The sequence below is a fragment of the Hyperolius riggenbachi genome, chromosome 1, assembly GCF_040937935.1.
Source record: "Hyperolius riggenbachi isolate aHypRig1 chromosome 1, aHypRig1.pri, whole genome shotgun sequence".
Taxonomy (NCBI): Eukaryota; Metazoa; Chordata; class Amphibia; order Anura; family Hyperoliidae; genus Hyperolius; species Hyperolius riggenbachi.
Genome location: NC_090646.1, coordinates 176,578,512 through 176,604,652, shown reverse-complemented (window position 1 = coordinate 176,604,652; position 26,141 = coordinate 176,578,512). Strand labels below are relative to the sequence as shown.

Here is a 26,141-nt window from a genome sequence, read left to right as displayed (position 1 = left end):
ACTTGAAAACTATCTGGAGATTTACTGAGTAAACGTGCAGCAAGCTAAGAGGTTTCACCATGCAATATTTAAATAAAAAATAAAATGGATATGATGGATTTACATACATTGCATGGAGAGAGTAATATTTCTGTGCTGCAGGCATGATAATACTGTAGATAATACAAGATGAGAAATGCTTAACTCTTGAGGTCTTTTTCTGGTTTAGGGCTCATTAACATATTAGCTTAGTCCCTTGTTTTCTGGCGGTTTCTTCACCTTAAAGGACCACTATCATCAAAAAAGTAGGCCGTTAAAATCTAACAGAACTGACAGGTTTTGTGCCAGTCCATCTCCTCATGATGATTCTCAGGGTTTTCTTTGTTTTCAACAACATTTCCAAAACAGAAGTTTAAAGAGAATCTGTACTCTAAAATCCTTACAATAAAAAGCATACCATTCTATTCATTATGTTCTCCTGGGCCCCTCTGTGCTGTTTCTGCTTCTTCCTGCTGCAATCCTGGCTTGTAATTGCCAGTTTTGACAGTGTTTACAAAAAAAGACATGGCATGTGATAGGCTGAGAGGAGCTCAGTCTGTGACTCCCACAGAGCCTGCAGGGGGCGTGGAGGGGGTGTGTATAGCTTCTATCTTATCACAAGCAGACCAGCACATTCCAGCCTGAGTGCCTGAGCCCGACAAAGCCGTCAGAGGAAAGAAGATTAGATTATATAACAGAGCTAATACAGCCACTGTGCAACTAGGAAAGGCTGCAGTAAGAAAGACCACATTAGAACAGGTATGGCAACTTATAGGATAGAAGAAATAAGGCTGAAAATTTTGTTACAGGGTCTCTTTAACTGCTAAAATAGTAAGATACCAGCCAGCCTCCCTACTCACTTGCACACTATTTTGTCAGGTAGACTTTGCAACTGCTGTTCAGGAAATGCTGTTGAAAACAAAGAAAACCCTGAGAATCCCCCGTGAGGAGATGGACTGGCCCAAAACTGGTCAGTTCTGTCAGATTTTAACTACCTACTTTTTTGCGATAGAGGTCCTTTAAAACTCGCATAACTAAGGAGCTTGGGGCCCCAATGTGAGTTTTATATGGGGCCCCGAGCACTCCAATAATATGGAGCCGCAAAACTGGTGCAGTGTCAAATAGGTGTAATCAGAGCAAGGAAACAGGTTGCTAAGGATTACCACTATTCAATGCACATATAGGGCTCGATTCACAAAGCGGTGCAAAGTGTTTGCACGCGAGTGAAAACCCCTTTATCACGCCTAAACTCAGTTTAGGCATGATAAGAAGAAACTCGCGCGAATTTCGCGCGAAGCTCCCATTAAGCCCTATGGGACTTTGCGCGCGTACGCGCAGTAGCTTCGCGCGAGTTAGAGCACAAAGCGGTGATAACTTTGCTAGTGCAAAGGTTATCACGCCTAAAGTCTTTTAGGCGTGATAACTGAGTTATCACCGCTTTGTGAATCAAGGCCATAGAGGTGTTCATTATTAGAATAGCAGAGATGAAAGCTAATAGGATGGATGGAGGCGGGCCCCTAGTGGGCACCAATGCAATCGCAATCTCTGCACCCCCTATTACTATGCCACTGCCTTCAAACTGTCACCTGCCTCTGAATACAAAAGGGCTTGTGGGAGCTGGGCACGCAGCATTCATAGGCAGTCTCCTGCTTAGCAGTCAGCTCAGATTTGTATATTTCACATCCTAAATGCTTCTCAAACCTACATTTGATTTTTAATTTTGTCAATTTTAAGCATTTTGAATGTCAAGAGAAGTGGCTCCCTCTCCAGGCACAGTCCAGTCTTACCACTCATTTTTGAGGTCGTTAGGTGCTTGTGAATGCATAGTAATCAGAGTGCACCCAGCACTGTTTGGATGCTGTGATCAACTGCAAGCAGGTAGTGTCACTGGTATGGGCCTGAGCACACTAACACACTTCTTTTGCTTTTTTCAATTTTTATCATTGATGTGATTCTGAAAAGTGGACAGAAGTGTGTTAGTGAGCTCAGGCTCTAATCCAGGGTGAGTGAATACTGGCTATAGTGGGATGGATTCACCCCAGTGGTGTAGCAATAGGGGATGCAGAAGTTGCGGCCACACCGGCGACCCTTGGGCCAAAGGGGCCATCCCTCAACAGCAGTATTAGCTTTATTGGTCCTGTGCTGGTAACGATCACTTCTATAGATGTTTTGAATAGTGGTAATTATCAACAATCTGTTCCCCATGCACTGCTTGTACCTTGAATACCGTGGCTCTTCTTGGTTTTGGTGCGCCGTATCAATTGTTATGCATAGAGTGCTTGGGAGCCCAATGTGGAATTTGCAGTGGGGCCCAAAGCTCCTCAGCTACCTCACAGGATATGCCAAGCTATGATCCACATGTTCCCTTGCAACATTTTCTGTAAAGGGATACCTATATTTAATACCATGTAAAAAAAAAACCTCTAAGTCACAAAATGATCTTCATGTATTTTTAATATCCCTTCCTTCTAAAAGTGAAAAGATTCATGGCTTCTCCAGTATCCCAAAAAAAGTGGTATTGTGCAATAAACTATTTCGGGTATACTCCTCTTTGTCTACTGTGTGTACATGACATTCATGGTACAAGTGTTTTAATGGTGTCAGTGTCATTGAAAATAGCCCCCTTTACCTCATTATCTTGATGGATGTGGCTATTTGGTATCACCTTTATTAAGGTGATTACCGGATAACGCCATAAGCCTTTTTTTTCTCCCTCTCATTCTTTTTGAAGTACGCAGGCATGGGAAGAGCCCCTTGTCACTCGTTATTGAGACAAGGCACTTTTCTAGTGGTAGAAGGATTTAACAGCCTGCTTTGAAGTATAGTGACCACCAGCCCCCAAGTTGAAGACCACGTGAGTTGTTTTTGTAGCTCAAGTGGTGGATCCACAGGCTTGATGACTCATCTGTTTTGACCAAATAAACTGCATGGATGTATAAGGGGTAAATAAGGTTCTGAATCATGTGTTCACAGCAAATAATATAACTTAGTATATTATTAGGCGCTTCTTTGTTTATCCTGGGTACTTTGTTGGGCATGCAGAATGCAGTGCTCAGTTATCATCGGGCTCTATTACGGCAAAGGATTATGGAAGATTTTATGCAAAGGCCGCATAGGCCACAGTCTAGGGCAACTGCTGCCCAAAGAGGTAGCTGTACATGGAAGAGGTAGATGCAAAATATGGAAGAAGTAGACCTCAAATAAAGCGCAATGCATGAAATCTGGGCCAAAATGTAGACTGATGGTTGCATGGCTTTGTGCTGTACTGAGAAGTACAAAACTTCTGCACAATCGCTGTTTGATCAAACTCCCATCAGATTTCAGCAAATATCTGATAAGTAGTTCTGGGCAGAAGAATCTTAACTTTTTATATACTATGTTTTCTAAACTATAATTTTTTATCATTTATGTGAAGAATCGTTCAGAAACAATCGTTTGGCAAATTGTACAGTGAGTGGCTACCTTAACAGTACTCCACAGAGTGAAATTTGATTGAAGAAATATACGTAGTAGGTGACAGACAGTCTCATTGTAACAGTACTCCACACAGAGTGAACTTTTTTGCCAGGGATTCAAAAAAGTGCAGTCTGAGGAGCAAACGGACCCTTCCAGACATCCTTATCTGGCTGCCGATCCAAGAGGAAATATAACGTTTAATAACTTCAGATTGCTAGATGACATGCACACCCGCGTATATTTATGGTGATTTTATTACGAAAGTGGAATTTCCCTTTAATGATGTAATATGCCAGGCAACATGAAGAGAAAAATAAAAGTGCAATAAAGACGAGAGGAAAATGGAATGCTGTGATATAACAGATGGCTGAGTACTGAATGATGAGCGGAGTCCATGTTCTGCCAATCTGATTCATTTTTTCTTGTTCATGTATTTTTCAGGTATTCCAGTTGATGTTGTAGTCAACATATTTATTAACAGCTTTGGGTCCATCCAGGAAACAACCATGGTAAGCATATGGCATTAAAGCCTGGAAATCTCCTGAAATAACTATTTTCTCAACTGTTACACTCATTTTTCTCTTCCAGTATATTAATGCAGTTTGCCAACTGTAGCCACAGTAGAGGGTATCTATGATGACCCTTCATACTACACATATTTCAGTTATTAGGTCATTCTTACAGGGCTCCCCTCTACCTATGCATTGTCCATAAATGTGCTCTGCGTGGGGTTTTTAATACATTCATTCTGTAAACACTAGCTTACAGGTCACACGTTTTCTTTATCATAAAGTCCAGATAATAAATGGAAATAAACCTCTGCCTGGCACAAGTGACAGGATTGAGCCTGGCTGGAACTGACACTGACTAAGGGAAATAATATGAAGCAAATCTAATGCCTGTAAAATAAAAATGATCCAAAATTTGCCTAGAGTGAAAGTTCAGTTCATCAGCAGACTTGTGGGGAAAAGAGATCAGAAAGGAGATGTTAAACACTTAGCCCCTCATCTCTGAGGTTTTTTGTTTGTTTGTTTGTTTGTTTTGTTTAACCACTTCGGGACCGGCCGCCTAACCCCCCTTAAGAACCAGGGCATATTGTGGTGGAGGGGGGTGCGCGTGTTTGGGGGGGGGTCGGGCGGCCGGATCCCCTCTGTGGCTGGCTGGGCAATGTCCCCCCCGCCCCCCAATGGTGGCAAGTGTCCCCCCCCTGTAGCTGGCAGCCATCACTTACCTTACAGGCTCCAGCGATGAGCCGCAGAAGCCACCTCTTCTCCGGCCGGCATCTCCGCTCCAAATGACGCTCAGGTCGGGTCGCGGCTTGATGACGTCATCAAGCCGGGACCCGGCGCTGACGTCAGACGGAGCAGAGATGCCGGCCAGAGTAGAGGGGGGCGCCGATCGTCGCTGGAACAGCAGGGAGGTGAGTGGATCCTCTTCTTTTCCCCCCTGCCGCCGCCGCTGTCAGAGTGATCACTACGATCCAACGGCGATTGTAGTGATCACGTGATCAGCAGCCATACGCGATGGCTGCTGATCACTAGGGGGAGATGCCAGCTGTCATATGAAAGCTTAATCTCCCCCTCCGGGTGCGCAGAATCGCGACAGGAGTGGTGGTTTAGCGCGGACGTTGAATGAACGTCCGGTCAGAAGGGTACCACCACCTGCCGGACGTTGATTCAACCTGCGGCGGTCCCCAATAGGTTAAATGTACTCTCCCATTTTTTGAAGAGGTTCCTGAAGGGTCTGATAGGCCTACATTTAAAAATTCTGCGAGCAAAAATGGGTGCAGATTTACCAGTTAGTGCCATATTAGTAAATATTCTGATATTCTACAGTATACTTTTATTGTATTATTAGAATATCTGTAGATTTACTGATATTTCACTATCTTTTTCTATCTTTAGTAGAATATAAGTAAATTTACAGATCTAATACTATGACTTAAAGAAACTCTGTAACAACATTTTCAGCCTTATTTCTTCTATCCTATAAGTTCCTATATCTGTTCTAATGTGGTCTGGATTACTGCAGCCTTTTCTAGTTGCACTGTCTCTGTAATATATCTAACCTTCTTTTCTTTATCAAGCTTTGTTGACCCGGAGAGAAATGGGCTGCCTCTGTTGTAATGAATACAAGTTATGCAAGCCCCCTGCAGGTTCTGTGTGCTTTGTTTACTCCTTACTCTCTGCTCTCAGTTTCTGATGCAGTTTTTGAGGCTGAGGAGGGAGGGAGCTGCCTGTCACATGCAAAGAAACTGTGAGAATCCCAGACTGGAGTGCAGATAATTCACTATGTAATAAAAACTTGTAGTATACTGTAACATTATATATATATATATATATATATATATATATATATATATATATATATATATATATATATATATACATCACTTCCCGGTTAGCAGCCATATTTTTGTATTTTTATTGTACAAATCGGACAGTATAGATTGTCTGTAAAATGAGGCAAGAGTGAAAATGTGTACCTACCTGGGGCCTTCCTCCAGCCTGTTGCTCCCTCGACATCCTCCACCGCCTCTGCATTTGTCCGCAATCGGCTCTGGTAAGTCCGCTGGTCTTTAGTCAACTGTGCATGCATGACCTTGGTTGCGTGTGCCCCCATAGTGCTCCCAGTTTTACCCCTCTGTCACGAAAGCTGCTTTGGTTACCCCAGGTGCAGTTCTATTGGTGGCCTCCTGTAACAGTGTGATTGCTTTCTGTTATGATAGTAATTTGCTATACCTAGAATTTAAAGCTGCCTGGTCTGCTAACCCCTTTGTCTACTCCCCCAATGTCTCAACCCCACTACCCTCTAGATTGTAAGCTTGCAAGGGCAGGGACCTCCTCTTCCTGTTTCCTATTTCTGTGCAATTTATCAAATGAACATCTTTCAGTTTTGGTGTTGCTATTCAAACTACACATCAATTGTATGTACACAGGGCCGGATTTACCATAAGGCACTGTAGGCATGTGCCTACAGGTGCCTGATGATGGAAAGGTGGTTCACGCCCCTCCCCAGGTACCTCCCTCCCTCCTATGCAGAGTCCCGAGCAAAGTATAAATGAGAGGTTACTCACCCAAGTCTCAGCATTCCACTGACCAGATCTCGCTTCAGTCAGAGGCACCTCTAGCTAACTAATACTTGGGGGCACCTCTGGCTACTTAATACTGGGAATAGCTCTTGCTACCTAATACTAGGGGACACCTGTAGCTACCTATGACGGGCAAGGGAAGTAAGGGAGAAGTGACAGCTGGGCCGTGCAGCACACTTCTAGTGCAGTTCGGTGGGTTTGTGGGTTTATGAAGGGCGATGCCTAAGATGCCAGGACATCTGTGCCTATAGGCTCCTGTGATGTAAATCCAGGCCTGTATGTACAGTATGTATCTGTACTTGTGACACTGGTTGTCCTGATTGTACAGTATGTTGAACTGCTCATGTATTTAAGCTCCCCATTGTCGTATGTTTTACAGGTTGCACAGTGCTAAGGAAAATGTGTTGGCGCTCTATAAATAAAAATAATAACAATAGTACTCTTATGCCGAATTTAGGATATCTGTGCAGAAAAGAGATCAGGAATCTGATCCTAGTTTCAAGGACAGCTTTCCATTGTTAAAGCTGATCCGAGATAAAAGACTAACTATAACAAGCAACTTGTCTATATATCTTATGTACAGTTTAGATGGTTTAAACAGCAAATCTGTCTGCATACTGCTTAAATAGAATATGATAATTTCTTCCTGTGATACAATCACAGCAGCCATGTTGTTTGTAAACATTACACAGAGGCAGGCTTATCTGCATCATCAGCACTCAGACTAAAAAAAACTAATCCTCCCTCCTCCCATCTGCCTCTGAAATCTCTGGCTAGTAATACCTCCCCCTCCTCCTGCCCAGACTGAGCTCCCATGAGCCCTTGCTACTGCCAAGGCACTCTGAAAACTGTGGGTGGGGCTTATTTAGTTTATAGGGAATTAGAGTATTAAAAAAAAAACAAAAAAGTATTTGGCTTGAGGAATGCCCTATAAACAATAGGAAAGGAACACAATTATGCAATGAGTAAAAGTTAATCTCGGATCCACTTTAATAGGGAGCATAGCACTTTCTGTTCCTTATCTTTGGACAGGCTTTTAATTTCCCTGTCAAACAAACAGCCAGATGTACCCAATAGGCAATGATGTAAATCAAAAACTCTGATGTACATGCAAATTGTATGCTGCTTTGAATTCTGCCAATCAAAATCAACAATAAGTTCATTTGGTCAGGCTTATTCCAAGCTTATTACAATTTGTGTGAAATTTGCATGGAAGATAAAATTATTGAAACTCATTGACCATCTCTAATTGACATTCTTATTGGAGAACATGATTTCTATACTGTAGAATAGTGGGGTAGAGTTCTGTGAAATAAACAGGCTAATCTTAAAGAGAACCCGAGGTGGGTTTGAAGAATGTTATCTGCATACAGAGGCTGGATCTGCCTATACAGACCAGTCTCTGTTGCTATCCCAAACCCCCCTAAGGTCCCCCTGCACTCTGCAATCCCTCATAAATCACAGCCACGCTGCTGACAAACAACTTGTCAGAGCTGGCTCTGTTTATCTCTATAGTGTCAGTCTGCTGCTCTCCCCGCCTCCTGCAGAACTCCGGTCCCCGCCTGCATCCCTTCCCTCCCTGCTGATTGGAGGGAAGGGATGGGGGCAGGGGCCGGAGCTATGCAGGAGGCGGGGGAGCAGCCGAGACTGACACTACAGATGTAAACACAGCCTCACAGCACGGCTGTGACTTATGGGGGATTGCAGAGTGCAGGGGGACCTTAGAGGGGTTTGGGATAGCAACAGAGGCTGAGCTGTACAGGCAGATCCAGCTTCTGTATGCAGATAACATTCTTTAAACACACCTCGGGTTCTCTTTAATACAAGTTAATGTGAATATCTTGATATCTGATTTTCGTTATTTCTGTATTGCAAGGCTGGTCTCTTGTGTTATCTAAAAAAGATAGTTGAGATTAAAAAAAAAATATACCAATACAAAAATGTTTCTACAGCCTTCAGCACCTTACCTGGAACTGGAATTGTGTAGTTCATTTTTTTACACAGCACTTCAGCGTTTGAAACAAAATTATTCTGGTAATTAATTATTGGTAGGGATGGTCAATGGGGTGCAAAAAATTCTTAGTTAATGCAGGATTATGCAAATGTATGAAGCTTGAAAATAAGATTCTGAGACTTGATTGGACAATTATCAAGATGCAATGAATCTGCATACAGTGTTTGCATAATCCTGCATCAACTCAGAATTATATGCATCTCATTAACCATCCCCTTTTATTGCATTTGATTGTTAAACTGTGCTTCTAGATCCCACCAGCAGGTGAAGAACAAAGCAGTTGTTTTAATTTCTGCATTCTTTGTTTTTAAACTAGCTAATTAGTTGATCATGTGACTCTCTTCAGAACTACAGCAGTCTGGAGCATTCAGTCAGATCAGAGTATAATATAATGCTTAAAGAGGAACTCCAGTGAAAATAATGTAGTAAAAAAAGTGCTTCATTTTTACAATAATTATGTATAAATGATTTAGTCAGTGTTTGCTCATTGTAAAATCTTTCCTCTCCCCGATTTACATTCTGACATTTATTACATGGTGACATTTTTACTGTGGGCAGGTTATGTAGCTGCTCCTAGCTGTTTTGGCTGTTAGAGACAGCTGTAAACAGCTAATTCCTGTCTGTGAACCTTGTTACATTGTAACAAACTGCCAAAAGTACCGCGGTACTCAGAGCTTCTTGTGGGGGGGGGGTTTCAGCACAAAATCAGTCATACAGCGCCCCCTGATGGTCTGTTTGTGAAAAGCATTATATTTCTCATGTAAAAGGGGGTATCAGCTACTGATTGGGATAAAGTTCAATTCTAGGTTGGAGTTTCTCTTTAAGGAAAGTTAAACAGAAGAATCCATTGACAATCACAATGCTGTCAGCAGTTGTATTCGTTTTCCAGATACAATGAAATCGGAGTTCAGAGTGACAAGGTCAAAAAACAGTCAGTCCAGGCATTTATTCATTTTCCTTAAAAAGAAACTTCTGCTGGCCAACTTGTTACGTACATGAATTTGAACACATTAGGGACAGGTTCCACTTCATAATACAATTCTAGGAATGATTTGTAGCATTTTGCCTTTATACATATTTGGACTTTTTCTTATCTTTCCCTACACTGCCCTCTTCCATCATTTATCTCCCACCCCAGTTATATTCATGATCTGTGTTTATAGTGATTTATAGAAAGCTGCTCTTTCCAAGTGGCACCAGTTTGGAAGGGCATTTTACCCTGTTTTAAAGAGACACTGAAGCGAAAAAAAAAAGATGATATTATGATTTGTATGTGTAGCACAGCTAAGAAATAAAACATTAAGATCAGATACATCAGTGTAATTGTTTCCAGTACAGGAAGAGTTGAGAAACTCCAGTTGTTATCTCTATGCAAACAAGCCATTAAGCTCTCCGACTAAGTTAGTCGTGGAGAGGGCTGTTATCTGACTTTTATTATCTCAACTGTTCCTGAACTGTTTACTTTTTCTCTGCTAGAGGAGAGGTCATTACTTCACAGACTGCTCTGAAAGAATCATTTTGAATGCTGAGTGTTGTGTAATCTGCACATATTAGAGAATGATGCAATGTTAGAAAAAACACTATATACCTGAAAATAAAAGTATGAGAATATTTTCTTTGCTGCTAATCTTCTAGTAATTATTCATAGTACACAACCAATTCACTATATCATTTTTTTTTTCGCTTCAGTGTCTCTTTAAGTGCAGTTTACTTGGTCAATTTTTTTCTCCAACCAAACCACTAAAATTATTTATTTGAAGTCTGCCTTGAATAAATAATTGCTTTGTGACAACGGATATGAAGCCAGGATTAGGAGCTACATCCTGATGCCATTCTAAATACCCCTTTATGTAGCAGTTCAGGTCTTTTGACCTACAAAAGATGCAGTATAGATAGGATAACCCAACATGTTATACTGTGATCAGGTAAACTGTTCTTCAGCTGGGCTGCACACACCATGGAGAAGAAACTTGAAACAGTTACTGTGGGGCTATTGCTACTCCAGTGGTCAGTATTCTCATTAATGAACTTTGTCTTTGGCAAGGTAGGTTTCACTTCCATTATCAATCTACCCTTCAATATGTACCAGTTGACAATGGACAAAGCTATTAATTGTCCGTTTTCAAATGTAAGCCTGTGCTAATGAAAGACAGTAAATGATAAGTGATGAAAACTTTCATTTGTTCCCATTACTTACAATAAATACATTTACTTTGCAATTGATATGATTTGGATGCTTTCAGTAGCTGTCATGTGCAGAGCAGGTTGCTGTGTAAATTCTGAAAGAAGGCTGTCTTGTGTCACATGGACATGTGTGACAGAAATCTGTATGGAGAAAGATGTGTGTGGTGTGAGGAGCCATGGTAGCAATAATTGTGGCCACATTCCATTTCAATAACGTCTTAGGTCAACAAACGACTTTAACTTTGTAGTGTAAACTACAGCTACACATGGCCAAAAAACTGTCATAGATTGGAACTATTACATGAGAAATGTGTGTGTAGCAGTGTTAGAATAGCAGCGGCAACTGCCCCCTGGAAGGAATTGGCAGTGATGGTATGATCGGGGAAGTCCACAAAAATGTTCACACTAGGCACTAACAGTCATAGGCATAACAATCACACTTGCAACCCCTTCCAACGCAGGGGAGACTAGAGGCTTCTCCCCAGCCATGAGTGCAGCCAATTAGCAAAGATACCTCCTCGTTTGTTCACAAAAATCGTCCCCGCCACCTCCTCCCGCCATGCAGAGTAGCCAGTAGCAGGAGTGTCTGTAACTTTTTCCTGCTTCCAGATGCTGCTTCACAACAGAACACTCTCTGCTGCCATAAAGAGAGATGGAAAAAATGTTACCCTAGATTTTTGAAATAATGTTCTTTTTGTTCTATCATGGTGACGACGATGTGGAGAGGCTTTGTCACCTTAGGACCCGGAAAATATGTCATTTATGTAGGATAATTGTGCTAATACTCTGTATTAGAAAAAAAAGACAACCGTCTGGTCATTGAGTTATTGCATATTTATACCACAAGATAATAATCCAAAACACAACACAAAGAAACAGAATTACAATTTTGGCATGGCTGCCTCAAAGCCCTGACTTGAATGCAACAGAGGCTCAATGACAGGACTTGCTATAAACAGTTCATACACAGACCTTCTAAAGCTTCCAATATAAAGTAGGTCTAGAGTGCTCGAGTTCCTTAAACAACAATGTGATTCAAGAAAGCATCTGCTTGCAGTTATTACCGCTGATGGATGTGTAACCAGTAATTAAGAAAACATTTCTGTTTACACTTGGGTGGCGTTGGTGTTGGATAATATCGTTCCTTTATAAAATGAAGTGAAAATTGTGTTGTATGTTTACTCACATTCCCTTTTTACAGTACATAGTGTTTACAGATCAGAAACTGGTTAGTGTGAAAAATAGGCAGTTAGGCCTAGTGCACACCGGAGCGTTTCCGCTGCGGTTTGCGATCTGCTTGCGAGTGCGGATCCACTAGGGTAATGTATTTCAATGGGCTGGTGCACACCAGAGCGGGAGGCGTTTTGCAGAAACGCATACTCCCGGGCTGCTGCAGATTTTGGATTGTGGATGCGTTTCTGCCTCAATGTTAAGTATAGGAAAACCGCAAACCGCTCTGAAAAACGGCACTTCAGAGCGGTTTGCCAGGCGTTTTTTGTTACAGTAGCTGTTCAGTAACAGCTTTACTGTAACAATACATGAAATCTACTATACCAAAACCGCTACACAAAACCGCAAAACGCTAGCTGAAACGCTGCAGAAAAATAAGAAAATGCGTTTCAAAATCTGCTAGCATTTTGCGGATCTGCTAGCGGTTTTTGGTGTGCACCGGGCCTTAGGCCTGGTGCACACCAGAGGAGTTTTTCTGAGCGTTGTGAGTTTTTAAATCTGCTGCTAATGTTATCCTATGTGTCTGTGCACACTGGAGCAATGAGGTTTTGTAAAAACCCCATAGCATTACATTGGGAAGAGCTTTTAGAGGTTTCAAAAGCTCTTCCCAATGTAATGCTATTTAGTTTTTTACAAAACCTCATTGCTCCAATGTGCACAGACACATAGGATAACATTAGCAGCAGATTTAAAAACTCAAAACGCTCAGAAAAACTCCTCTGGTGTGCACCAGGCCTAAGGCCCAGTGCACACCAAAACCGCTAGCAGATCCGCAATACGCTAGCGGTTTTGGGAGCTGATTTCAGAGCGATTCTAGGTATGTTTAGAGAGGTTTTCTAAACATACCTAGCGGTTTTGGGTGCGTTTTTGTGTAGCAGATTACACATATTGTTACAGTAAAAGCTGTTACTGAACAGCTTCTGTAACAAAAATGCCTGGCAAACCGCTCTGAAGTAGCGTTTTTCAGAGCGGTTTGCGTTTTTCCTATACTTTACATTGAGGACGAAACGCTTCCAAAATCCGCAAACGCGCAGCAGGAGGCGCGTTTGCGGCTTGGCAAAAACCTCAAACCGCCGGTGTGCACCATCCCATTGCAATACATTAGCCAAGCGTTTTTCCAGGCGGATGCGGCCGGCGGATCGCTCCAAAAACTGCTCGGTGTGCACTAGGCCTAAGAGAAGAAATTATGCAAGTAGATGTACTGCACATTCTGCAGGACATAAAGGGCTGGTGCACACCGAGCGGCTTTTTGGGCGTTTTCAGATCCGCTTGCGGCTGCGGATCTGCTTGGTCAATGTATCTCAATGGGGTGGTGCACACCAGAGCGGCAGGCGTTTTGCAGAAACGAAAAATGCCTGGGTGAGGCATTTTTTGGATTTCGGATGCGTTTCTGCCTCAATGTTAAGTATAGGAAAAACGCAAACCGCTCTGAAAAACGCCTGTTCAGAGCGGTTTTGCAGGCGTTTTTGTTACAGAAGCTGTTCAGTAACAGCTTTACTGTAACAATATATGAAATCTACTATACTGAAAACCGCAGCAGCAATCCGCAAAACGCTAGCAAAACGCCTCATAAAAATAAAAAAAAGCGTTTAAAAATCTGCTAGCATTTTGCGGATCTGCTAGCGGGTTTTGGTGTGCACCAGCCCAAAGAGAGGGAAAATATCCATATGGAATATTGTAGAGCTTTTGAAGGTTTCAGCATGTGCTCATAGTAAGGCGAAAGGCCACACCTTTGCACATGTCCACATGACAAACCTCAGGAATTGGAGTTCTCTAAGCATTTTCCAATATTATAGCATAAAAAAGTATTTAAATTTAGTGTTACAAAATAAAGTGTTTGAACTTGAAGATGAAGACAATTAAGGCTAAAGTATACATTTTTAAAAGATCCACTAAAAGCATCTTAGGGCCTGTACACACTGAAAAACGCAAGCAAAATCGCAAGCGCATGCGTTTTTAAAGTGCCTGTAGTTTTAAAAACGCATGCGCTTTTGCCTGCGTTTTTTGTGCGTTTGCGTTTTTCTTGTAATTGCTGATTGGCTAAAGAATCCTTTGTTTTTTTTCTAGTTTACATTTCAGCAGGAATCAGGAGATTGCAGAGTCTTCTGGGATACTGACTTCTGAAAAACGCAGGCAAAAACGCAAGCGCATGCGTTCTTCATGCGTTTTTCATGCGCTGCAGCAGGCACTGCGATTGCGTTTTTCTAAAAACGCATCGCACCAGTGTGTACAAGTCATCAAGATTTTTATTCTTTTTCAAAAGACCTTGCGTTTTTAAAAACGCATGCGTTTTTAAAAACGCAACGCAAGCGCAGCAGTGTGTACAGGCCCTTACTCGTTTTCTCCACTGCTTCACAGCATAATTTTACTCTGCATTGATTAAAAGGAAATACATATGTTGGCTTCCATATCCCTTTCACCTCAGGTTCCCTTTAACCCCCGTGGCTTTATGATTCTTTTCGGATATTAGGGTCTAAAAGCGGTGCAATTTTTGTGCACCCTTTCAGACCCTAAAACCTGGAAACTCACCTCCCTGGCTCCAGCGCTGCAGTTTTCCCTCCATCCTCCAGGTGGAGCTGCAACTCTAAAGTGAGATTTCTGTCTGTCATCATGACGACAGCCGGCGATCTCGCCAGGAGGAAGCAGAGTCGGAGGAGAGGAAGAAGAATGGCGGCCGACGTCGGGATCCCTGGGAGGTACTGTATGTAGAAACACTCTGCATGCACACAGCCTCTGGCAGCTACCCTGAGCAGAGGTCGGGATTACCACTCTGAGCTGCGGTTTTCCACCCCAACCCTAGCTCGGGAATACCGCCATCGAGGTTAAAGAACACCTGAAGCAAAAGACATATGGAGGCTGTCATATTTATTTCCTTTTCAACAATACCAGGGGCTTGATTCACAAAGCGGTGCTAACTGTTAGCACGCCTGTGAAAACCCCCTTAGCACGTCTAAACAAGCTTTTCGCGCATAAAACTTTACGCGCGCAAAACTTTATGCGCGTAAAACTTTACGCGCGTACTGCACAGAGCGCAGGACGCACCGTGCGAAGTGCCCATTAAAGCCTATGGGACTTAGCGCGCGTAAAACTTTGCGCGCGTAAAACTTTGCGCGCGCAAAGTTAGCGCGTGATCTGATTGAGAAATCCGGTGCTAACCTACTTAGCACCCTGGTTAGCGCGTCTAAAGACTTTAGACGTGCTAAGTAGGTTAGCACCGCTTTGTGAATCAAGCCCCAGTTGTCTAGCAGTCCATCAGATCTCTTTGGCTTCAGTAGTGTTTAAATCACACACCTTAAACAAGTATGCAGCTAATATAGTCAAACTTCAGTCAAAAACATCTGATATGCATGCTTGCTAAGGGTCTATGGCTAAAAATATAAGAAACAGAGGATCAGCGGCATAACCAGGCAATTTGCATTGTTTAAATGGAAATAAATATGGCATCCTCCATATCCTTCTCACTTCAGGTGTCCTTTAATGATTAAAAATGTATTGTAACGTTTTTTTGTGGGTGTAGCCGAGCCATGGTGTCTTCTGGAAGGGTAGGCCGATCATTTGTAGCCCACCACCCTTTTCCACTCAGGATGTGGCTGGCATGCCACTTAACTCCTCCCCTTCTGGGGTTGTGTGGAGGTAGGTGCCAACTAACGCGGGGAGAAGCTTATATGTGGTGACTTTTGTAGTCAGCAAACTAGAATCACACCACCATTGTGGACAGAAAGGATTGGTGGGGGCTACCTAGCCAGCATTGTTTCTTTTAAATGTAAGGTATTTATGATCATTTTTAACTATTAACACCTAATTTATGTGACTGCAGGTTGGCGTTGAGAGGGGCGTCATAAAATGTGGAGCTATGCAGGGGATGTAAATGACATTTTAATAGTGTTATGGTTCAGATTTTGGGGCAACGCAATGCTCTTTACAAAACAAGGACACTGACGTCATAGAGGAATTATGTTTGGAAGTAGACATAAGCCTTTATAAGCCATAATTCATTGTGATGGCACTGGAATTCAGGTGGTAATCTATCATAAACGCATTTTATTCCTGACTAGCATTGTGGTTAATCTGCTTTTATAAAATAATAAGAACAATGTGTAAGTGATTTAGGTTACCTTCGATGGCTATAAAAACTGCTCTTGACTGATGTCAGATATTTCAGGACCTTTAATAGAGTATTTGGAACACGATATTAACTCGATGCACAAGTTCAAATATTTGGCCAATCAAAACAGTGGCAGTGGCATATAAAGCAAATCTTCATAAGGAGAACTTTTGATCCTGATCCCCTCTTGGTCTGATTGGGTTATACTCTTAACCACACATTCTTTATACTTAATATTTCCTTTTTCTTGGCTGAGAATACTACATCAAGGATCACTCAGCACCCCTAACTGGAGCCATCCACATTTTCTTACTCATTTTCCAGGGGAATAAAAATACATCATGCAACTCAGCCTTCAATTGCTGTTAGCTATTTGGCACTTTTATCTGATTCTTTTATATATTGTTCTATATTTAACATGCTGTTGTTGCTTTCTGTTGCTGGGGTTTGCCAGCTTTCTATCCCTGTGGATTAGCATGATTGACTCCATCCATACAAGTAGCAACTACCTTATAAAGCTGCATTGTAGAAGCTCATATAATCTGTTTAATGAGGTACGTGTCATTGGTGGCTCGTTTATGGAAATTAAAAGAGCAATTAAAGCAAATTTTCAGTTTGTTACAAACTGAGTCATGGAAATAACTTTTGCGCCATTATCCAGGGAAAGTGGATAAAGCTATTTCTGGTACTTAATGTTTCTGTTTGCTCATGGTCTTATTTTTGCCTGACTTTACTTTGTTGGTTCATCAGTTGGTGGTAATAATATTGATACAAACTGTCTAAAAGCTTAGTTGGACAGCAGGCACTTACAGCAGCTAAATACTCTGTTGAGACACATAGTATATGCCAACCACTTAACCTGCAAACATGCAAACATCTTGAATTATGTAGATCAGGTATGTCAAACCGGTCCTACGAGGGCCGAGATCCTCACACATTTTTGATACAGCTCAAATGAATTGGTAGGTCTGAATCAGGAAAGGTGTGGTCCATCAGGTAGAACACATTCCTCTCTTTCTCAGTCCATCCTAAACACTGGCATGGATCTGGCCCTCCAGGCTTGGAGTTCGACACATGATGTAGAGCATAGCCATGTTGCTGACCTCACTTGTCTCTACTAACATAAAGCATCAATGCTTGGGTTACTAACCTGTGCCCAGTCTGCTGGTTAAACATTCAAATTATAACCACACTCATGTGGAGGTTATGGTAGACTTTTTCTGCTCTATTCAACAAAGTTAACTGGGTTAAGTTAAAGTGGACCTGAACTCTTGCACAGGACAGAAGGCAAACCTAGAGAAATGCACCCTGTATGTATTTAGCCTGTCTAATCCCAGCTCATCTGTGGCTAATCACAAATTGTAATTTGATCCCTCAACTGTGTCAGCTGACTGCCACCTCCGAGAAGCTAATTGGTAAACACGGGATGTTAACAATATGTCTGCTTCCATAAAAGCAGTAATTACACACAAGTAGTAGATAAAGGAATTACAGGTGACTGGCACTCGAAGTATGCTGGAAATGGCAGTCGGAATTTGGTTACCGAGCAGACTGTGCTCTCTACCTGGTGAAGATATCACAATGTATAACTGAGAAGAAAAGTAGGTCCGGCACCAGTCTCAATGCTTCAGTGAAATTTTATTCCAACAGGTACAGTGTAATAAGGCACATGGAGGTACAAAAAGACGGCCGTATCACTGTATCTGTTGGAATATATTTTCACTGAAGCATTGAGACTGGTGCCGGACCTACTTTTCTTCTCAGTTATACATATATACACACAATGCAGATTTATTGCAGGATTTTCATCAGCTGTAATGGTTAATATGGTGATGCTTATCATTTAGAGCAGAGAGGAAGTTCTGAGTTCAGGTCTGCTTTAACTAAACTCTACAATGCAGTAGTGCTTAACTGGCTCATATTTCTGATCAGCCTTTTCCTTGTACACAAGACAATATGAAGACAGGATACTAGAAGGACAAGAGGGAGGCAGTGGGCCCTGAGTTTATTTTGTCCACTGCAAAGAGAAGTGTCATGTGCTATCACCAATGTTTCTACATGTTTTTAGTTTTTAGGGCACAAAGGAATAGGTATACAACAATAACATTTATATAGCACTTTTCTCCAATAGGACCCAAACATACATAGGTCGAGCCAGGCAACAAGGGCACTGGAAATATAGGGCGTAATGGGAATCGCGGCTATAATGGCCCTCAGGCAGTAATTTGGGTGCTATCGAGAGAAGCAGCCCAAATTATGATCAAAACAGTGTGATTCGGCCGCCAGCAATAGGACCTCTGCCTCTAATACTTTTAGCCATAGAACCTGAACAAGCATGCAGATCAGATGTTTCTGACTGAGTCTGACTAGTTTAGCCGCAGGAGTGATGGTTAGACACTACTGCAGCCAAAGAGATCAGCAGAACTGTCAGGCCCCAGGTTTTGTTTAAACGGAAATAATTATGGCAGCCTCCATATGCCTTTCACTTCAGTTGTACTTTAATACATGGGTTAGGTTTTGAGAAGGGTTAAATGTCTTATTACACACGAAGCAGGGAGGTACTAGTCAGGAGTTAAAGTGAACCTGAGGGGGGTCATAAAACAGATACTTACCTAGGAAGAGGGAAGCCTCTGGATACTCTAGAGGCTTCCCACACCGTGCTCTGGACCACTGACACCGCCCAGGACCTTTTTGAACATCACAACCATACTCCTCTTCCTGCATGAGCGTGGCACCCACGTGAGCATGGCCTCACCTATGCAGAAGCACAGCTGCGCAGGCACAGCCCATCCCATGCAGACGCAGTATGGCCACGCTCATGCTCACACAGTCATGAGCTGAAATCTGACAAACTCTTGTCTGTTCTCAGCAACAGAGGTCTGGAGGATGGCGTGGGAAGCCTATGCAGGATCCAGAGGCCCCTCTCTTCTTAGGTAATTATCTGATTTTTTAATTGAGGTTTGCCTTGGGTACACAATGGACAACTGTAGTGAGAAGAATATGGCAGCTGACATATTTATTTCCTTTTAAACAATACCAGTTGCCTGGCAGTCCTGCTGATCCATTTGGATGCAGTAGTGTGTGAATAACACTAGAAACAAGCATGCAGCTAATCTTGTCAGATCTGACAATAATGTCAGAAACACCTGATCTGCATATGCTTGTTCAGGGTCTATGGCAGGAAGTATTAGAGGCAGGGAATCAGCAGGATAGCCAGGCAACTGGTATTGCTTAAAAGGAAATAAAAATGGCAGCCTCCATATCCGTTTTACTTCAGTTGTCCTTTAAGACACTGCAAAACTGTCACTGTGCATGAGTGTATGCATCATAACAAGGTCTAATGCACTGACCTTTTTTAAAATGGAAGAGGTGATCACTTAATACTTTAAGTGTGGCTACATAAAAGAAGGCTATGATGTGATTGATGATCTGATTAAGCTCGCTCCCACAATCCTACAATCCTTATGTTTTGTTCAAACCTCCCCCCCATATTACTCAACCTGTACCCACCCCATAACATCTACAGTACATGTCTAGTGGCCACAAATGTCCTAGTCACAAATTAGATTGGTTGATTTTGTACGAGTGAAATTCTGCTATGGCTTCCTTGTTGAACATTTCATTAAAGTGTCAGGGTTGGTAATGGAAATGACACTGATCCGCAGGTGTGTCTTGTATATTGCTGTCTATGTAACCTTGCTGACGCACTGCTGTTGTGATGTCGCTGCAAATGAACAAGTCCCTTTAATTAGTGCAACTGTGTACCTAGTGATTGGAAAAGGATCACACATACAATTTGTGTGGATTCTGTTCTTCTGCACCATACACTTTATTATCCGTATACATTTGTTTAATACATACGACATCCTCTTCCTGCAGGCTGTTCAGCAAGAGATATTAGGAGAAGAGATATGTGTACAGGCTTAGAAATTGCTTCCGGCAAATGTTAGAGAAGCATCATTTAATATATGCGTAGCAGAGTGGGAAGATGCTTCTCTTGTCTCATCAAGACCGAAATGTGTACATTGTTTTATTCTAGCTGCTTCCTTGCTATCTATCAAGTCTTTCAATTTGGGCATGAGAGAAGATCTTTAGTGACGCATCTACTTAGCCATAGCATAATGAGACTCTCTAGAGAATGCAAAGATCTCGGTAATATATAGGGTGATAATGATGCTGCAAGCAGCTGACTTCTAACAAATAGCACATGAGAGTCGGTGCAGTCTAGGCAGTAATTGCCTTGCTGCAAGCACATTAACCCACTATGTGTTTAGGTAAAGGAACCTAATTAATGTTAGTTTGGACAGTGTTAATGCATGATTCAAAACTGTTTCTCACGGCTATTTAAAAATAGATTAAAAAGTTACGATTTATTTGATTATTATTTGTTTATGTTTTTTTTATGAAGGCTTATATAAAGAATGCCTGAAGCGACAAAACCCCCCAAAACCGGATACTTACCTCAGTAGTGGCAATCCTCTGGATAGTCCAGAGGCTTTTCAGATCCTCCTGAACTCACTGTTCCAGTGCTGGGTCCATATAAGCCTTTTCAACAACAGAGCTTGTGGAATAGATTTCTCATGGCTGTGCTCCCACTGTGTGCAAGCGCATCCAAAGTGGGAATTCGCCAGTAAGGTCTGCACATGCCCAGTACAACAAACCCAATAGTGAACAGCTTTTTTTTTTCCTCTGTGTACGAGTATTTCGTTCTACTGGGCATGTGCCCTTACACACTGCCCTGTCTGGATTTGCACGTACATAGCCGGAAGAGTAAGCAGAAGAAGAGGAGGTTGCTGGGCATTTACAGTGGGCTCGAAAAAGACCTGGCAAGCTTCTGTATCTGTCTCAAACTGTATCAGTACGGCCCCTTTCATACTGACCTCATTGGGTCACATACTCTCCCCACCGCAGCTCATCACAAGGGCCATCAAAGTCAATAGAACATTTTTTAGTTGGTGCGATGTGGTGTGACGGAAGTGGTTTGGCCGACACAGAAGCTGCAGCGGGTTGCCAAGCAGTTTACACTGTACCAAACAGTGCACAATTGCACAGGAGTCAATGGCAATGTGAACAATCTTTTGAGATATACGATGCCTCTGTGGCAGTCTTGAGTCCCATTTGTGTGAGGATTGAGTAAACAATGGGTCTTATCTATTGGTCATAAACCAGCTAACATCCTCTCACCCCATTTCAATGTTCTGTTTTATTCAAGGCATCTAAATGACGTATTTATGCTTGCAAACAATCTATGTATCCTCTCTTTATGTTGCATGTATATGATGTTCCAACATCTTGTAAGCAAACAGGTTGAAGTCTGAAGAAAGCTGCACAGCAGAAAGCTTGCTTACTCTTATTCTTTCAAGTCAGCCAAAAATTGTATCATCCTGATTCAAAACTTCTTGCTTACTTATAGCTAACACGGTACAATACTCTATTGTTTCCATAATAATAAGCACTTATTGTTAATGGTTGTTTTTATGGAGAATTCAAGAGTGTTGTCTAATATCATAAGGTGTGTGTGTTTTGGCCTCAACTGTATCGTGCCATTTACTGAAGAAATCTGGATGCATAGCAACCATTCAAATACTGCACTCCTATTTGGGCATATTGGGCCTGAAGCAGGGAGCGCACAGCAATTTTAGCAGCATTGACACCCGGGGAGAAGCACGTTTTGCACTAATAGCTTAACACGTTCTGCTCCCCTGACGTTGGTATCGGTACAGTTGCGGTGCACTGCTTGCGCATATTTACAGGACCTTTGTGTATCAGGCCCATTGTATCCCCATTGGTGTAGGGAAGACCTGCTACTACCGTGTTTACCCTATAGTAAGACATCCCCTGAGAATAAGACCTAGCATCCCCGAAATTAAGCCCTAGGAGCAGCCCGCATGACCCCAGCAAGTCAAGCTCAATATAAAGCTTGGATACAGGAGAGCAGCAGTATAATGTGAGTTCTACAGTCCTATATATGTGTCAGGCAATTTGTGTTTTTGTTGGAGTCAGCCTTCCTGATCTGTCGTGATAAGCATCAGCAGCACTTCACCTCTTCACCTTTTCTTATGACACACAGCTTATCCCATCATAGCTCTAGGGAGCTTGACAGAGTTCTCTGTCTGCAAGAAATAGACTCTCTTACCCGCAGAATTAATATTTCTGTAAGTGAGAGCCAATATCTGCAAACCACAAGCTCTGTGCTACTTGTGTTTCAGCATGGCATGCAGTATATACATTTTGCATAGGAAAACTACTAGTGTTTCCCCCCAAAATAAGACATGCTCTAAAAATAAGCACTAGTACATCTTTTGGACAAAATTGTATATAAGACAGTGTCTTATTTTGGGGGAAACATGGTATCTAGAAGGTTTTCAGGCAAACTGTGGAAGAACTATGCTGATTCTGCTAATGGGTATAGCTGAAACCTTTTTCTAAGCTAGAGACATTTAATCATTCTTGCAATGCATACATGGCATTCTTTTTCATCTCTTGTTTTCTGAATCAAGATTGTTGAGCTGTTGCCTCAAGTGAACCCGGAGTCTGGCGCTACACATGTTTTTGGTACATATGGAAATTCTAGTGCAATATACAAATATTTCAAAGGTGTTGAGAATATACATGATAAAAATAAACATGTGGTTTCTGCATATTACAGATCTGACTGCCAAGAAAACTGTCACCTGTCTTATTTATGTCGGAAAGTGGAATAGAGCTTATTAGCCTGAGTAAATCAAGACGGGTCTCTATGATTCATAATGGTAGCAAAACATTTAAATTGGAAAACACAAATTAAATAAAGATATCTTCCATACCTGAAAAACTGGTAGCAAAGAGAGTGCATGGCTGAAGTGCAGACATAATCGCATAAGCTAAGCCTGAGCAAATCCTCATAGCCTCTGGTGTCAATGTAATCAAACATGATGGGTGGAAGAAATGCCCTCATGAGAGAGTATCTTTAATCACAGAGAACCTACAATAATAACTGAAGAATGAATCAATACAGAATATAAATGATAGTGATTTGTATCTGAAGTACTGTTTTTCCAATCCACTTTGCGAAATTCACATTAAACCACAGTGCAATAAACAAAATGGCCAGTTCTTTAAACATCAATCTAAGCTTTTTGTGTAAGAGAAGAGACTGGACATAGTAGCGCCTGCACAAAGTGCTGTACTCTGTGCTATCTTTTTCCACACTGAAAATTCTAATTGGTAGGCCTGAGTAGGGAAAGCACCAGAATCCTCTTCTTGAGGGAATCACAGTCATTACCTATTTTATGCAGATTTTATTATTTATTATTTAGTGTATTTATTAAGAGAGCACCAAGGTATTACACAGCGCTGGACATTAAATAGGGATACATACATTGTAAACAAGGGGTGACAGACAGAGAGGTAGCAAATGGGTATACAACATAGCACAAGATTATACATACAAACAGGGTATAACACGTGTTTTACAGAAACCCAGCAAATCAAGTTCGAGTTAGTCCATGAGAAGGGTGTCATTGGTGGGGATGCAAGTAGAGATGGCCCGAACGGTTCGCCGGATAACTTGCTCACACAAGCTTAGCTGGTTCAAGTCCGCGGTGAACCGCGAACACTTACTGAGTTCAACCCGCCCCCTATACTACATCATTGGGCTAAACTTTGACCCTCTACATCACAGTCAGCAGACACATGGCAGCCAATCAGGTTGCACTCCCTCCTGGAGCCCGCCCTCCCCCCCCCCTTATAAAAGGCAGCAGAGTCGGCCATGTTCTCACTCTGTGTGCTGCTGTATTAGTGAGAGAAGGGAGATACATTGGAGAGATAGGGAAAGTGATAGTTAGGTCTGTTAGCTTGCTCCTTGCTGATATTTGTTGATGAAAAGCACCCCAAAACAGCTCTTTTGAGAGCTAATGTTCTTCTGATGTTTTCTTTTGTGTTTGTGCCACTGACACTGCATATACAGCCCTGTCTGTCGCAGCTGGCCCTTGCTAATTGCTGTACTGTGCCAGGCCCAGCACATTCAGTGTATACCTTTCACTGCCTCTGTGTGACTGCACTTTGTATTATACAATACCACCAGTCAGTGCATACCTTTTCCCTGCACCTGAGTGACTGCACAATTGTATTATAGCAGCATTCCTGCAAACCTTTTCCCTGCACCTGTCTGTGTAACTGCACAATTGTATTATAGCAGCAGTCAGTGCATACCTTTTCCCTGCACCTGTGTGACTGCACAATTGTATTATAGCAGTAGTCAGTGCATACCTTTTCACTGCACCTGTGTGACTGCACATTGTATACCAGCAGTCACTGCATACCTTTTCACTGCACCTGTGTGACTGCACAATTGTATTATAGCGGCAGACAGTGCATATCTTTTCACTGCACCTGTGTAATTGCACTTTGTATTATACCACCAGCAGTCAGATCAAAAAAGTGTTCAGTACCTCACCTTTATCAAAATGAATGTGACACGGATCCCGGATGGCTACTGCCTGCCCGAAGACTAAGTCAGTCCCCACACACAGCATCTCTGGTTGCACGCCGTGTGACTGCCTGCCCCAAGACTAAGTTAGTCCCCACACAGCATCTCTGCCTGCAGGCCGCTTGACTGCCTTCTCCGCCACCACCAACAAGGTCCAGGACTCCAGACGGATTCCTAAATTTTTATGGCCGCGGCTGCTACCAAACATAATAATGTTTCTGGTGCGTGTACATGCCTAATTTTTCTGGCTGCAACAACAAGACAAAAGGCATGTACATGTGTCAATTCCCCTTCGTGATCGTAACCTTGCCGTGGTGAAGGGACTCGCGTATCACAATGAAGCAATGACCTATATGAGTGTGTTGCGGGGGGGGGGCACATCCAAGATAATAAGGTTGTTGCTTCATTGTGGGCAGACCAAATTCGATCAGCTGGACAGTCACTGTTGTTCTATCATTGAGCTGCCTCAGCCCGACCATATGGGCTTGAAAACCGCCAGCTGTTTGTGGTGCGTTACACAGTGAGTTTGGTCTGTCAGTGTGAAGCAGTACACTACTTACACTAACTGCTGATCCATGTATACACACGCTAGATGTTTTCAAGCACTTTAGGCCTCAAATTTAGCAATGCAATGTGATTTCTGCCTTTTAAGGATTATAACCCTGCTGTGCGGCAAATCCGTAATTTTCCCCGGGACGTTTGGCATGTATTCCACCCCGCCATGCCCCCCTCCAGGTGTTAGACCCCTTGAAACCTCTTTTCCATCACTTTTGTGGCAAGAAACAGTATTTGTATGTTTTTCAAGTTCGCTTGCCCATTGAAGCCTATTGCGGTTCAAAGTGTGGTAGATGGGGTGTAGGACGTTTTAAAGAAATGTGTTTTAAGGGCTTGCTTGAAGGTGTTGAAGTAAGGAGCGAGTCTGACGGGGAGTGGAAGGGAGTCCCATAGGGTGGGGGCAGCACTTGAGAAGTCTTGTAGGCATGCATGGGAGTGCGAAATGCATGGGGAGATCAGGTGGAGTGCATTGGAGGACCGGAGGGGCCAGACAGGTATATATCTGTTGACAAGCTCAGAAATGTAGGTTTGGCAGGTCTTGTGCACAGATTTGTATGTAAGGCACAATCTTATAACTGATCCTGAAGCAGATAGGGAGCCAGTGTAGGGCTTCACAGAGGGGAGAAGTGGAAGCAGAGCGGTGAGAAAAATGTATGAGTCTAGCTGCTGCATTCATGACTGATTGAAGGGGTGCAATGCGTTTCAAGGGGAGGCCAGACAGTAAGGCATTGCAGTAGTCAAGGCAGGAGATGATGAGGGCATGGATGAGAAGCTTGATAGTGTCTGGGGTCAGAAAGGGGTGGATTTTGGAGATGTTGCAAAGGTGGAAATTGCAGGCTCTGGTAACATTTTGGATGTGTGGGATGAAGGAGAGGGCAGAGTCTAGAGTGACACAGAGGCAGCAGGCCTGGGAGGTAGGGTGGGTGGTAGTGCTGTTGATAGTGACGTGAATATCTGGGAGGGGTGGTGCAACGCGGGGCGGGAAAATTATGAGCTCAGTTTTATCCAGGTTAAGTTT

The 26,141-nt window shown here is 42.5% G+C and overlaps 1 protein-coding gene across 1 annotated transcript in view; it reads left to right on the top strand.

Annotated features, from left to right (window-relative positions):
- GLRB (glycine receptor beta) overlaps nt 1-26,141 on the top strand; it is a 145,166-nt gene that overhangs the window by 87,796 nt on the left and 31,229 nt on the right. The window contains exon 4 of the mRNA XM_068269531.1: nt 3,916-3,983. Within this exon, the coding sequence (XP_068125632.1) occupies nt 3,916-3,983 (68 nt within the window). The remainder of the gene's footprint in view (nt 1-3,915; nt 3,984-26,141) is intronic.